The sequence below is a fragment of the Scylla paramamosain genome, chromosome 29 (genome assembly GCF_035594125.1).
Source record: "Scylla paramamosain isolate STU-SP2022 chromosome 29, ASM3559412v1, whole genome shotgun sequence".
Taxonomy (NCBI): Eukaryota; Metazoa; Arthropoda; class Malacostraca; order Decapoda; family Portunidae; genus Scylla; species Scylla paramamosain.
In genome coordinates, this window is record NC_087179.1 from 17,718,234 (window position 1) to 17,734,379 (window position 16,146).

A 16,146-nucleotide genomic window follows, 5' to 3' on the forward strand; every position below is an offset into this window, starting at 1 on the left:
CTATTTATGTTTGTTTTATCATCCTGTAGTTTTTCCTCTTTCCTTTTTTACTTTCCACTGGTGAGTAATGGCTCTGTTCACTATTCATTTGTTCATTACTGATGTCCTTTGTCTTGAAGTAGTTGTGTGTCAGCGTTCCTTGCCCTGCGCCATTGCAGGTGATGCGAGTGGACCGGCCAATGGACACGTTACCCACAGCCCAGACCTGCTTTTTCCAGCTGCGCCTGCCACCCTATTCCAGCCAGGAGGTGATGGCTGAGCGCCTGCGCTACGCCATCAACAACTGCCGCTCCATCGACATGGACAATTACATGCTGGCACGCAACCAGGATCCGAACCATCACTCAGACGACGATGAGTTCTGAGAGGCGGCAGGCGGCGCGTTTGTGACTCGCACATCGTGGACTGTGTCACCGTTGCTCTCCCGCACGCACACACATACATACACACACGCGCCCGTACTGCTGATGAGTAACATGATGCGGCATTCAATACAAGACTCTTCAGAACAACACACAGATGCACACGCACACACTCCACCAATGAGTAACATAACATGGCATTCAATATAAGATTCCTCCAACCAACAGTCACTCTCTTCACATTCTTGAGTAATATAATGTGGCATTCATTGTGACATTCCTCCATTCCTCAGTGCAAGATAAAAATGCCTTGATAAACATACACTATCCCATAAAAACCTCTTGAAAACTAAGGATCTGATAGGAATGTAAGTGAATAGATAGCCAAGACATAGATAGAAAGGGCTGTATGCTATTATACTTTGAAAAAGGAGAAGTTCTTGGCACAGCTTCATCAAAGTATGCTGTTGTAGCATCAGATAGAATGTGTTCATCACAAGTCAACATTTGTATTTTGGAGACATTCTTAACAGGAGCTGTATTACACTACTGGCTGTTAGAAAAGGGACAGAATATTGATAAGGTCTTGGTAGCTTTATGGGGAAACTATACAGTATATGATGACGCCATTTTGTACTTATTAACAAGACCGACCACACCACTCACCGCAAGATTGTCTTGACACAAGTAGATGGTGTGCGTGAGGCAACATTTGTACCAGTAGGAGAAACCAATGTAGAACTTCTTTTACTTGGATTACGAAAGAAATATTAGCCACGAGGGTTTTGGTCGGCTGCGAGAAACCTTTCACGTATAGAAATGGACGAGCAGAAAATATGAACACAATTATACTCTTTCATTCATAAGTGATCACCATAACAATTCTATGATACACATTGCCTTCTAGTGATACTTTTACTTTGGTGTCAGCTTTACACTCGCTAAGGAAAGACGCATTTATCTAAGGTTTGCATTATTTTCAGTTGAGCAAAAGGTTCACTTGTTCCAGTAATCAGGGTAATCAGAGATGCCTTGTGGTGAAGGACCAGGAAGGAGATAATAGGTTGTCCAGTGTTGTAGGCAAGTGTTTGTTTAGTTCACGTGAAGAACTTGTAGCGTCTACATTTCCAGCAGCACCCGAGATCAGTGTCTGGGTGTTTGTCCAAGCGTGTGTGCATGTGTGCATGTTCGTGTGTGCCCGTGTGTGCTTTGTCTCCTTTGCTATTATCCAGCGGAGCAGTTTTCTTTATTCAGCAGGGGCACCACAGTCCTGTGAGGCAGGTGGTTCTTTATATAACATTAGCCTAACCCCATTTTTCATGCTCAAATACTTATCACAGACTGGCTCAACAGGAACATTTGCACACTGAAGAGCAAGTGCCATATCTGTGATGGGGTAGAAGCAGTTTTTTGCATTTGGATGCTCACAGGGATTGTTTGAGTCAGGCACACATTGGTGACTTGGGACTCAGGCAGGGAAAGCAGTGAGTTGCAAGGTAGCAGCCCACTTGTACTCAGCTTCTCTTTGACTTATTGCTACACTATCTCACCTTCCCTTTCTTCCTGATGCCTGTGAGTCCTGAGTTTGCCGATTTTATATGCATGCGCTTGCTAATCAAGATGTACTGGAATTTTATACTGTTATTGTCAAAGTTTATATCCTCAGTAGAGGGTCATGGACTTCCTAGGTATGGCAGTTTTTGTTATTATATATGCTCATATACTGCTGCCAAAGAATGGGATTATGATTTGTATTTTTGACTTGAATTAGAGGGTTGGGTCACTCTCTAATGTAGCTCCCAGATTGCAGCCTTAAGGTTCAGAGTTCAGTCGTGGCAGCTTTTCAATGGAGGAGATAGCGTTCTCTCATAACCCTAGCCAGCGCCGCATAATGTTGTTGTTGCAGTGCTGCAACTCGGTAATAATAGTGAAGATAAATCATTGCTGCTGAGTTTAGGCAGAGGAAAGCTTTGTGGTGCTTGCAGCTTCCATGTATTCCTTCAGTACACTCTTGAGAACATTCTTAACATGGCTAACTTTTCTCTCCCCTATTTTTGTAAAGACAAGATATCATGCTTTTTATACAAGGCTTCATTCCTAACTAGCCCTTCCTTCCTTGACCTTCTCTACCTGTTCTCTGTTGACAAAGCTGAACTGAAGGTGGACAGAAGTGTTATAATATATTTACTCTTCATTCACAAAGTCATGACATTCCAGATGAGTATTTATTGAGTCTGAAAGCTGCAGCATCCTTGTCTTCTTCTTTCATCTTGAGAGGATCACTTGTTGGAGGTGTTAGAAGTGTGATGCTTAAGAAGCCACACCAAGAGGATGTGGCTGAGTTAGGTAGCACTTTTACACGCAAGTTTTGAATGCAACTGTGTGATTTTAACGTTACTAACCGTTTTTTCTAGCCATGACTTCTTGCTCACTTTTTTTTACATACTGGTGTCTGTTAAATGTTTGCCATATTTGTTAATTGTTTTACTGCAAGGTGGGTTTCCAAAGTGGTTGTGTGTTACCCCACTTGTAAATTTTGTTATGTAAGTGTTCAATTTTTATTGTTTTTATAAGTGGCCAAAGGACGTACTTGTGATATGTGAACAAAACAAGATGAGAACAAGATATCTCAGCTTCACCCATCTGAGGACAATGATGCAACCTTGTCCCTCCAGTACTTGATCCCAGTGAAGGCAAAGCTGAGACAGTCTTGCTGCAGACTGAAGAGCACTGCTGAACACTATACGTACCACAGGAAACACATTGAGGGGTATTTACTAAGTGTGTGTCTTGTTTTTCCATCTCTAATATTTTTACGCCAGTGTCAGGCTCACGTCACTTTCTCAGTTCAAGGGCGACAAAGATTACTTCCCGTGGTCTTCTTTCCAGGGCAGGTCATTGCTTATATTCCTAAACTCTTCAGTGTCCCATCTTGACTGCTTTCAACAGGCTGTAGTGGAGTTATTGGGGTTTGCAAGGTTGTTTTTTTATGATTTTTGTGATAATTTAGCGAGGATCGAGTGTCATCAATACGAAACTTACCCATGAGAATTGACTGATCATCCCTGTGACCTTTGAAAGTAGTCCTGGTGAGAGAGCTGAGCGTTTAAGAATATACCTGTGTGTGTACAATCTGCAGGGCTCTCAAAGGTGCATAGTATAATGGTTATTGTGCTAGTCATCTTTTGTTTGTTTGTGTAAGACTTCCGAATCTCGTATGTACGTGTGTAAATTTACCATTATTTCTGTATATGTTTGCTTTCCTGGTGTTAGGTATGTACAAGCTGTGATTGCTGTTGATTTATCTTGCCTATTTATTTATTGTTATGTAAAAGTTTTGAATGTTATTTGTTTACTTTAGTACACTCTTATACCTCAGTCACGTGTGTCCTTAGATTTAGTGGCAGTCCCCCCCTCTCCCTCTCCCTCTCCCTCTCCCTCTCTCTCTCTCTCTCTCTCTCTCTCTCTCTCTCTCTCAGTGTGTTCCCTAGCCCATAGTCTTGCTTTCAAAGACAGGCAGAACACAGCCTCCCTCCAGCACCATCCCTCAGCACTCCTGGCTCCCCTCCCTCCCTCCCAGACCTCATAACACGTGTATTTCAATCTCTGGTTACTATTCAGCTAGCATGTACTGTCCAACACATAAGCAGGTCGTGATAAATGCTTATCAGAGTTCGGCATTTATTCTGCAGTGGTGGGTGTTATGGAGGCGTTTTGTTTCACACGCTTGTTTTTTGTGATCCTTGGATGGCTGTACCTTGGGGAGTAATAGAGAACCTTACTTTGGTCAGCGTGGACATGACGAGCTTGATTCAGTCCTGTAAAAACACAACTAGATAAATAGTACTCCATGGCTTCCCAGAACACCCTCCTGCCTCGCCAGCCTCACCAGGGGATGAACTGAGTGGTGCTGGGCTGGACTGACGGACTGGAGAGCATAGTCTGGCCATCGTAAGGTCTGTGTCTGGTTAAAAGACTCACCTGGAGAATCAATTTCTACCTGTATTCATCAGGATAGTCAAGTTAATCTACACTCTCTCATCATTTCTTGCAATAAAAGGAACTTGTCACGAAAAATAGTTGGTTATTGTATTTTGGCAACTTCAGATCACTGTCACTCTCTCTTCATAATTCACTACTTAACAAGACTTTCTTAACAAACTTTAAGGCCTTTTCTATCTAGTCAGTCATTTCCAGTTATCTGCACCCCATTACCTTACTGTCCTTTCCCTCTCTTCACTTTTCTTACCTTACATCCCTCTCACTCTCTCCCAAGTGACAGTCTCCTCCTCCAGGTCCACCAGCTGGCATAACATTTCTGAGGAGCTTGAACAGTGATGGTCAAAAGCCACATAATCTTCTGTACTCATTCCCACTGTGCTTTGTTTTCCTTCAACATTAAGTCCTCTGACCCACTAAGAGTCTGTTAATTGTCTGGCTTCTTAAGGGTAGTATCAAAAGATCAGAAGACTTCAGATTGAGGAATGAAGCAAAACACAGTGGAAGTGAGTGCAGCATGTTATTTGACTTCTTACTATGATTGTATATATAACTATACTGAAAGAACAGATTGACTTGGTAGGTTCTAAATGGCCTGAATGTGTAGTCAGTAAACAGTAGCCCAGCCAGTCAGTCAGTCAGTCAGTTTGATCCTGGTGTGGCAGTACCCAGAGGCAGTTGTGTGTTGCCCCCATCCAGCCTTCCATCATCGCCACACAAGCTTCACAAATATAGCAGTACTTGCGGACCAGTGGCAGACCAAGTGTTATGAACCAAGACGTGTTTGAGTTTCTAGGTACATTGAACTTGCTGTTTGTACTCGCTTGACGCAGAGAAAGTGAGCGTGTGGATGGATGTGTTTTTTGTATTTTTATAGTAGTAGATGCACCTCCGCCCTCAGCCCCACCCATCCACCACCACCACCACCACCAGCCAGGCAGCTCCCGCCTACCCCCAGCACTCACTCCCCTCTGTCAGTGTTAATAGCCAGTGTATAATCCCATCACAACTAAAAGGTGGTCTCCTTAACCTCTGTGGTAATTCAGTACATTGTCCACTTAACTGTAGACGTCTAAATTAGAAAAATCTTCTGACCAAATTGATATTAAATTGTTACTGAGAAAAATATTCTGTATAATTAAATCCAATTTTTAAATGTTTCGTTAAATTTATACAGCTTTTTTTACTTTGTGGTTTTCATTCCTTAAATTGGTTGTGTTTGTTACTTTTGTTCCTTTGGTATCATTATCATCATTATCATCATCATCACCATTGTCATCACCTAGTGTTCATCATCAGTTGGAGAGAGTGGTGATTGGAGGTATAAAAGCCCCAAAAATAATCTTGAGACCTGACAGTTTGGCTATAATGTTTGAGGTATTGTACTCTGTACCTTAGTGTCAGCATTGGGGGTTCAGTCCCTGGCCAGGGCATTACAGCTGAAGGTTCATCTCGCCTTCATATAAGCTTCTCAGTGCTTTTCTGATGCTACAAAGGGAAGCATTTCATGAGGATAAATTTTTTAGTAATACACAGTGCAAAACTTATTGATTTATTAATTTGTTTTGGGAACTTTCAAAATATAAACATATAAAAAGTGTTCATGTTCCCGCACTCTTAAAGAAATACATAATAAACTTGTAGTGTTGCCCATAATTACTGACTCGCACATCACACTTACACTGACTAAATATAAACTGTAGTGGAATGCTTTTTATGCAATACCAGTCTGAGAACTTCAAAAAGAGCAAATGAAATAGGTTTTACCATTCACAGAGACAGCACAAAACTAACAAATCTAACCTTTATTGCTTCAGCTGGAATTCCACTCATCACAAAATTATTCAGACACCAGAGTGAGGAATCCCTTCATGCAGAGAGAGAGAGAGAGAGAGAGAGAGAGAGAGAGAGGAAGAAGGGTCCTGTGGTAGCATCAAGAGCTTCTGCAGAAGTACTCCTAATTCACAGGTATTGATCTAATCATTTCACTGCTACACAATTCCATAATCACCTGCAACACTTAAACACTTTCGCCACTGTCTTATTAACCGACTAGCCAGGAAAAGACAAAATTGATTATCTATTTTGTCTTCTCTCTGTCACCACTGTCTTGTAAATAATTGAGTAGCTGAGAAAAGACCAGATTAATCTTTTATTCCCTCTTCCTTCTATGCAATACAAACATTTTAGCAGGACTCTTAGCATCCAGAACTAAGCACAGCAATGTAAGTCTTTCATTCATAAACACTGGATGGGTAAATAGTAGAGAAAGATTCTTATTAAGACATAAGTAGAAGCATCCCACCTTCCTCACAACATAACTACGTGTGACATAGACAGTGCTCTCTTGGTAGCCTGAAATGTTTGTAATGTTTCAAATGTTTGCACTGGAGGAGCGTGACTGAAAGAATAAAGGACACAACAACAACAGGCATCCCACCTCCCTCACATTATCAGAAGGTTGTTGATTGTTATATAGACACAATCTTATGATCACCAATTGCTCCATACAGCGTTTCCAAACATTTGAAATGGAGAGTTCAAAATCAGTGCAACACAAGTCATTTATCATATTCAACTAAAAATATTCTAGCAATCAAGTAACAAGTTCATTCAACACTTTACACATACACGACCTTACTTTTATCAATCAGTCACAAGCTATAAGTGTACTAGACGTACAATCATCAGACATACCATTAACACAAAGACACGTACGTATGCATGCTACTACTTGTGTCTTATGGTATGGGTATGGCAGAAGAATGAATTCCAAACTCATACTGATAAGGATGGTTAGTGATCAAAATCGGTCATCATTAGTGGTAGTAGTAGTAGTAGTACACGTTCTCTCTGGTTAAATGCCTCCTATAGAAATTGAGATGTCACGTTTGAGAATACTGACCGAAGAATGCACAGGACAGGGAAAGTGAATTCATTAGCGTGTTTACTTAATCCTGAAGAAGTGTTGCGCTAACCAAGTTTTATATTTAATGTGAATTTTTGAACAGACATATACACTAATTATTCATCTACTATTTGCCTATCTAGTTACTTTATTCGATTTGATTTTCTTATCTATTCATTTATAAAGTAACCTACGGACTTCCCACATAAAAAAAGAAAAAAAAAAAAAAAAAAAAAATATATATATATATATATATATATATATATATATATATATATATATATATATATATATATATATATATATATATATATATATATATATATATCAACTAAATTTAACAATTTAGATACATAAAACATTTTTGTACTAAATTCTATATCATTCTATAAACATTCCACTACATTTTTTAGTCGTACTGAAACAAGAGGGCGTGGCGTATCATTCACTGCAGCAGACGTGTAGGAGTGCTGGGTGAAGGAATCTGTAGTGGGGACTGGTGGAGGCAGGTGGCGAGGTAAGGGCGTAGGCTTGAGTGAACCAAACTACATGCGCCTATCCTCGTCTCTCTCCTTCAGGGCCATATACATGCACACGGAGATCATCATGGCGAAACACTGCAAACACACATAGGACATTATTCTGAAAGTCTTCGGCCCCTACCTTCAATACTTTTAAAAGACTCTAGTTGAAATTACACAGGTTTTTAGGGTATATTTACAGTTCTAGTGATAGATTAACAAGATCGAGGGAACGTACGTATAAGGAAATGAAAAAGAAAAAGAAAAAGTAAGAACCTTTGAATCACAAGGAACTTAATCTAATGCATAATTTAACATATGAACAGTAAGGGGGGATGACCTACCTGGAAGAAACAGAGGGACAGGGAGAGGCCAGCCAGCCATCCAGTGCGCACTTCCAGGTATTGGCCGAAAATCTCAGCGCAAGAATCACTGTACTGGTTACCGGTCACCTGTGGAGAAGGGGAGGGGGATGACTGACAAAATAGTTGATGGGTTGAAAGAGAAACTGACTGATTGATGAATAGATGAATGGTTGACTGGATGAAAAGGGAACTGATAGATAGATAGATTGATTGATAGATTGATGTATAGATTGACTGATAGATAGATAGATAGATAGATTAATGAAGGAGAAACAGACTGATTGATAAGATAGAAACTGGTTGACTGGTTGACTAATGAATAGATTGATGGATGAGTAGGTGGAGAAGGAATTAATTGATTGGTTGACTGACTGATAAAGGATGGATAAAAGGATAAAAAACGCCGATATAACCACGAAGGCTCATTGACCGCGCATTAGCGAAATATCGACAACTATGTGGGTGAGGCAGACACGGCAGAGTTGGGCGACATGACGCAATAACGGTGAATCATCTGTGATAAAATGTTTTAAGTGTCACAGCAGCCAGCACGTACCGGATATTTTACGCAGGTTACGCCACGCGATGCTCGTATATTTCTCGCCAACAATTCGCTGCAATCCGGTGCGATATCATTGGACGCCTCAACAGTATTTTTTTTTTCTTTCTTATTTATTTATTTATTATTATTTTCATTCGCTCATTATATAATTACTCAATCAGTTTATACATTCATTTTATCTAACTATTTATTTGTTTATCTGTGTTTTCTTTTTCGTCAGTGACATAGAGAAAACACGCCTGTTATTCACCGGGTTATCAGCGACGTCGCCGCCTCGCCCTTTTGTCGACAAATCGCCGGAAGTTGACAGTCTTGAGGCTCCGCGACGTTTCTTTGCAGCGCAGGTCACCGCGGCCCTGCACGCAGATTCCTGGCACACATTGCATGACGACCGCAGCGATTGTCAAGTGTTTTGTTCACGATTAGTCACGATTATGAATTTTACACATCGTGATATATTGATTTTGGTAACTCACGGCGAAGTGGGAGAGGTAAGGCCTTTTTTCATTGATTCTCAGTGTTTTCCCTGCCCCGTGCCCCGCCCTGCCCCACCTGGCTTTATTTTCCACAAATTTTTAAGCTAAAAGCCCCGCCCACCATGCCTGTCTCCACATAGCGCTGCACTAATGCATTCCTCCATCTTTTTCTCAAGTCCGGTGCACAGTTCCTGCCGGGCCAAGGAAAGCAGAAGTGTCAGCTGCAGTACAGCGCTTGGAGAGTTGAATGACGCTAGATGTCTCTTGTGTCTACGTTTATCACATTAGCATGAAAATGTGATGACAGAGAACGAAATTAGACAATCCAAAAGAAAGATGCAAGAAAAAAAGATGATGACTGAAGAAGAAATAAATTAATAAAAAAAAAAAAGAATATTATAAGATAAGAAAACACTGAAAAAAGAGAATACTTAAGAATAAGTAACAACAACAACAGCAACAGCAACAACAATGAAAATAATAATAATAATAATAATAATGCTAAATGTTATAGGCTTATAATACACAAGGAAAGGAAGGAAAGTCTTGAAACAGTGAAGAAGAAAAAGAAGGAGTAAGATGAAAATAACTATCTGGAGTAGTGGGAAGAAAAAAAAAAGAAAAAAGAGAGATGCGAGTGAAAGCAGAGTGGAGGAAGCGAAACAAAGATGACAAGGAGGACAAAAATGAAGAGAAGAGGAAGAGAAAAGATTAAATTAAACATGAAAATATCAACATTAACAAGAGAATAATGAGAAAAATACAAGAAAAAAATAAGCAAAGATGAACAATAAGAAATATAATGAAGAAAAAAAATATAAGAAGGAGGAAGGATAAGACAAAAAAAAGACAAAGAAAACGAAAGCAACAAAATTGAATAATAAAGAGAAAAGAAAATACGTACTAGATACATGAAAAGTAGATGAAAAATAAAAAAAATGAGATCAAGACGAAAGAGAGGAGGAAGAGGAGGAGTAAGCGCAGGAAAGAAAAGAAAAAAAAAAAACAGAAGCTAGATTAGTAAGTGGAAACGAACAGAGAGAGAAAGAGAAAGAAAGAGAGATGCGAGAGAAAGTCGACGGGAGAAGCACTGGGAAAGATGGATGAGGTGTTGATTGTGTTGACTCACCTGGTCACGGCAGGTGTTGGGCACGGGCAGGTGTATATCCGTGTAGTCATTGTGCGAGTAGCCTCCGCAGCAGCCCACCTGTGTCAAGGAGGGCCAGGTGAGAGACAGACAAACGTGCTAAGATTCTAATGAAGGTACAATGCGTGCGTGAGTGCAGATTGAGGTGCAAACAAATACTTGTCGAAGGAAAGGTAGAATAGTAAAGGTGATGATGGTGATGAAGATTAGTGTGATGGTGATGGTGGTGGTGGTGGTGATGGTATGGTAAGGAAATGAGAGATGTGGGTCACTGAAATGTAATCTCTCTCTCTCTCTGCACTTACCCTTTGTTGTGACGCTTTCACTCGCTCAATTATTTAGTCAATCAATTCACCCATTCATTCGGTCACTCAGTCAATCACTCACTCACTCACTAAACCGACCCAACCAAACAGCGAACCACCAAACAATCAAACGAACAACCAGCCAACCATTCACTCAGACAACCAACCAAACCATCACTCACCACACGCACCTCTCAACTCCCCAACTCACCCACTCATTCATTCACTCAACCTAACCAACCCATTCACTTACGTATTCCTGAATGATATCAACTGAGCGTCTGGCAGCCACGTCCCACTGGTAGCGGTGAATCAGTTGCCGCATTTGCTCTTGAATGAAAGGATAGGCTTTTGAATCCTCCATACCATTGTCCAGCGTGTAGGCAGCCCCGCCCAGCAGCATGATGAAGGTGATGACCGTAAAAATCATGTACTGTCGGGTTTGTAGGAGGAGATAGAGGAGGAGGAAGAGCAGAAGATCGTTAAGTGTTGATTTGAGGTTAAAGAATGGAGAGTTTGGTGACGAATGGATGGTTAGAGGAAGGATAAAGAAAGGATGAAAGGTTAGATGGAAGGGCAGGAAGTTAGAGGAAGGATAAGTGACAAAAAGGAGGTGAAGGAAGGGCAGAAGATTGATGCGTGTTGATTGGAGGTAAAGGATGAAGAGTTAGATGGAAAAGTGGATGGTTAGAAATGGTTAAAGGAAGGATAGATGGTTAGATGGAAGGACAACATGGATGGAGGTGATGGAGGAAAGATTGGAGAGTTGGAGGAAGGATGGAGGTGTTGGAGGAAATATTGGAGGGATGAAGGGACGGGAGGGAGGGAGGAAAAAAAAAAGATTAGTTTGTGTTTTGTGATGTGGTTGTAGTGTTTTCATTGTACTTATTGTTTGATTTAGTTATTTTATTACATATTGTTATTATTATTATTATTATTATTATTATTATTATGACTACAATCATCATTCTCATTGTCATCATCATATTTGTCACTATTATCATTATTGTCATTGTTGCTACTTCTACTTGTGTAACTACTACCACCACCACCATCACTACTACGACAACTATTATTACTACCACAATTTGTTTACTATTACTACTAATACATAAAATAATAATAATAATAATTACTTAAGCCACTAAGCTACTGATTAAAGTAATTACTACCAATCATTGCAATCATTACACATATAACTACTCAATTACTCTACTTAACAATCAATTAACATCAACTACAACCAGTACTGTTAATCTAGATACAAAAATTAAAATCCACTTATTACTTAAACCTCTACTACAATCATTTACTCTACTCCACTACTTTACTAATCAAACAACGATTATATTTAAGTTACTACAATTACTATTAAGTTACTACAGACTACTTACTGCTGACATCATATTTAAATACTTACATACTGTTCTTTTTCATCGACATCAACAAAATTACTACTGTGTGTCCCTGCAAGATTAATTAAGTTACGTAAGATCGAATATAAAAAAAAAACTGGGGGATTAAATTTTGGAACGATAAGGAATGAAGAATGATAAGAATGAATATGATAAAAGATAGATGAAATTATGAAAGGGTGATAAAAACTATGGAATAAGGAACGAGGATGAATGCTGAATGATGAATAAGGAACGAGAATAAATGTAAAAGGAAAAAAGAAAAAAAAAAGAAGTGAGATTCCGTCAAAACAGGGGGAACTATGCAAAGAGGAATTAAAGAAAATGATGAAATGTGAATGATAGAAAAAGCTGAATGAAAGACGACGTAACAGAGATAAACAAACGAAGGACAGATAAAAAAACAAAACAAAAATGACGAGAAATGCAATAAATAGATCAACATTCATACCTAGACGCTCCTTAATTAGTTTCACGTCCAGGTAAGGCAGTCTAGTCACTTCCTTCAGATAAATTTGACGAATTCCAGCCTATTCTTCCAACCAACCAGTGAGAGCCAATCAAATCACTCCTCCCTGAGCCGTCTGCCAATCACGTGCGGCGACTGAGGAAAGGGGCGGGGCTTATTCACCCAAGTACCCAATAACGTGTTAGAAGCGAGGACGTGGGCTGGGTTTATCCGCCAAGTTAGTCTGAACGGTGTGTGTGAACGGTGAAACCCCATAGGACACACACACACACACACACACACCAATCTTGTAATCAGAAGAGCATCGGACAGTAATCAGAAAGGCAATCACAAACATCACTAACTAGGCTTTCTAACCACTTACGTCCAACACTGAGGGAGGGAGAGAGGCAGAGAGGGGTGTGTGTACATGCAGGAAGGGAGGGCTGGGAGGCACGGATGGAGTGTGTACAGGAAGGGAGGGAAGTGAAGGAGGGAGAGAGAGAGTGTGTGTACAGGAAGGGAGGGGAGGGAGGGAGGAATGCGTGTGTATGTATTTAGGTACAGTGACAGGAAAGTGAGTCGACTGTACACACACACACACACACACACACACACACACACACACACACACACACACACACACACACACTGCATAATTTAAGACTCACTCATCACAATTTTTTTTGTACAAGAATCAATTTGTTGTAAGCACTCTCACTCTTCACTGTCTTCATCTTTTCCCTTTGCTGGGCGTTGTCATCTTAGTTATAGACAGACAGACAGACAGACAGACAGACAGGCAAAAAGACAGACAGTAGCGTGGATTGCCAGTTTTTTTTTATATATATATAAGTAAACTGAATGGAAAAAAAAATGTCTACTGCACGTTTTCTTTCGTTCATTTTCTTATGTATTGCTGGTCTATGCTATCGAAGTATATATAAAAGAGGCAGCACGTTCCAGAGTTCACCAGTAATACGAGATGAAGGATTGTTGCACTACTTTCTAACTTATTTTGCTATTTATTTTTTCTATTTCATCTTTTTTTTCTGGTGCTTCCGTCGTTTACTCACTTATTTTCTTCTTTTTGTGTAGCTATTTCAGTTCATTGTTCTCGTTTTCTGATATTCACTCGCGTACTCATCCCCTCCGTTTTCTGTTGCAAATGGGGAAACATCTGCATATTTTAGCATCCATCCCCCTTCACTCCACTAACCATTCACTCCAATAGACCCTTTTGTATACGTTAGTTATTCACCGCAGTAACCTTAGTGTACAAGGAGGTGTGGGTGAACAGTGAGTGAATACGATAACAGTGCATTAGTGTGTATGAATGAGAAGTGTATGAATATAATAGTTGTAATTTAAGTATTTAAGGTATACGGATGAAAAACTGTACGAATATAACCGGAATTTCAGTGTATTACCTTATATGGATGAAAACTTTATGTATCAGCCTATTATTTACGAAGGGGGAGAAAGAAAGATAGATAGAAAGAAGATAAACAACACCACAACAACGTTATTCATTTGTTTTTCTTTTCTTTTTTTCCCACTTTCCCTTCGCTTTGTTTTTCATCATCCGTCTTCATTAATTTCCGGGAAGTGGGCTGCAGTTGAGGGTTCCAGTTTCCAGCAGGTCAAAGGTCTGTCTCTCTCTTTCTTTCTCTCTCTCTCTCTTTCTCTTTCTCTCTCTCTCTCTCTCTTCCTCTTCTGCACTTTTTCCCTTTCCTTTCTTCCGTCTCCTCCTTTCTTCTGCTGCCTCTTCGTCTCTTCTGTTCTTGCATCACGCGATATTAGTCAGACCACAGTGATTATGTATGAGAGAGAGAGAGAGAGAGAGAGAGAGAGAGAGAGAGAGAGAGAGAGAGAGAGAGAGAGAGAGAGAGAGAGAGGAAAGTGAGGGTATGGGAGAAAAGAAAGTGGGAGATGGGAAGGAATAAGCTAAACACACACACACACACACACACACACACACACACACACACACACACACACACACACACACACACACACACACACACACTTTTCTTTTCTCCCCCTTTGCTCTTCAAGAAATCCACGCAGAGAGAGAGAGAGAGAGAGAGAGAGAGAGAGATCCCAATTTTAAGAGTCCGTAATCTCTTTAATGGTCTTTCTTTCTTCCTTTCTTTCCTTCTCATCCTTTTTTTTCCATCCATATAATTTCCCTTCCTTCCAGAATTTCCTTCCGCCCCCTAATGTTCCCTTACAATTGTCACATTATTGCAAGCCTTACGTGGCACATCACATCACGGCACGTCTTCCCTACTTCTTGCCTTTCCTCTCCTCCCTTGGCTGCGTAGAAAGAGAGAAGGGTGATGAGGAAAAGATATAAACACGAAGGAGAGATTGAGTAGGAGAGAGAGAGAGAGAAGGAGAGAGAAAAAAAAGAAAAGTAGGAAGAGCGGCTTAACTAAATGATGAGAGAAAGAGAAAACTAAAAGGAAATAGAAGGAAGAACGGATTAGGTAAATGAGGAGAGAGAGAAAGAGAGAGGAAAAAAAAAGAGAGAACATGTAAGAGAGATTCTGTAGTAGATGGGAAGGGAAGAGAAGGAGGAGGAGGAGAAGCGCAAAGGAAGAGAAAGAAAAAAAAAACAAGAAATGTGGATAATATGTGGTGCGAAGAAGAAATAGAAAGGAAGAGAAAGGAAGAACAAACCGGATAGCGTGAGATGGGAAGGGAGGAGAAGGAACACAAAGGAACAACAAATGAGAAACAAATAGCGTCTTATTTCTACCGTGTCTCCCAAAACTTTAATTTATTCCAACACTGCCTCTCTTCTTTCACTTTAATAAACAAACTCCTTAACGTTTGAGAATGGAATCAGTCTTTTGCGTATCTTCCTTCAGTTTAACCTCATTTTTTTTTCATCTCTTCTCCACCCTCTTCACTTCAAAAACTAATTATCGTACTTTTCAGAATACCATTTAGCACAGCATTACGTCACTTCATTTCGGAAAACGCGCTGACTCGTTTGTTTATTTATTTATTTTTTCAACTCTTCTCCATCCTCTTCACTTCAAAAACTAATTATCGTACTTTTCAGAATACCATTTAGCCTAGCATTACGTCACTTCATTTCGTAAAACACGCTGAGTCGTCTTTTTACTTATTTTTTGTTTCCTTTCTCTTCTCTTATCGAATTGTTTACGGGTCACGGTGCTGAGGACTTCTTGCAATTGTTCTGTACACGTGGCTGATATATTACGCCTTGTCTTGAGGTTGAGGCGGCGGAGGGCGTGAGTTGAGTGAGGGTGTGTGTGTGTGTGTGTGTGTGTGGAAGGAGGGCAAGGAGAGATTGTCTGTACTTTTGCTGTGTGTGTGTGTGTGTGTGTGTGTGTGTGTGTTTGAGGAGACGGGAGTGCTGGAAGAAGTAGAAAGAAAATAGGAGGGAAGATTTGAAGAGTGGGAGAGGGAAAGGTGTGTGTATGTGTGTGTGTGTGTGTGTGTGTGTGTAGAGGTGGACGGGTAAGGAAAGAAGGTAAAATTATTGCTTTTCTTGTATTTCGTGTACTGTAATTACTTATCACCGTGTCCAAACGTTAACAACCACTACAACTACAACTAAAACAACAACAACAACAACAGCAGCAACTACAACTATTTCAATT

The 16,146-nt window shown here is 40.1% G+C and overlaps 2 protein-coding genes across 8 annotated transcripts in view; one reads left to right on the top strand and one right to left on the bottom strand.

Annotated features, from left to right (window-relative positions):
• The window catches only part of LOC135115498 (probable E3 ubiquitin-protein ligase HERC1), a 50,685-nt gene extending 44,180 nt beyond the window's left edge, over nt 1-6,505 (top strand). For all 6 annotated transcript variants that reach the window (XM_064032333.1, XM_064032334.1, XM_064032336.1 and 3 more), the window contains one exon: nt 159-6,505. In XM_064032333.1, coding sequence (XP_063888403.1) covers nt 159-365 — 207 coding nt within the window. In that variant the 3' untranslated portion in view covers nt 366-6,505. The remainder of the gene's footprint in view (nt 1-158) is intronic.
• The window catches only part of LOC135115500 (tetraspanin-2A-like), a 16,400-nt gene continuing 6,154 nt past the window's right edge, over nt 5,901-16,146 (bottom strand). For both annotated transcript variants that reach the window (XM_064032342.1, XM_064032341.1), the window contains exons 4-7: nt 10,899-11,078; nt 10,323-10,400; nt 8,135-8,242; nt 5,901-7,886 (exon numbers count right to left, since the gene is read on the bottom strand). In XM_064032342.1, coding sequence (XP_063888412.1) covers nt 7,815-7,886; nt 8,135-8,242; nt 10,323-10,400; nt 10,899-11,078 — 438 coding nt within the window. In that variant the 3' untranslated portion in view covers nt 5,901-7,814. The remainder of the gene's footprint in view (nt 7,887-8,134; nt 8,243-10,322; nt 10,401-10,898; nt 11,079-16,146) is intronic.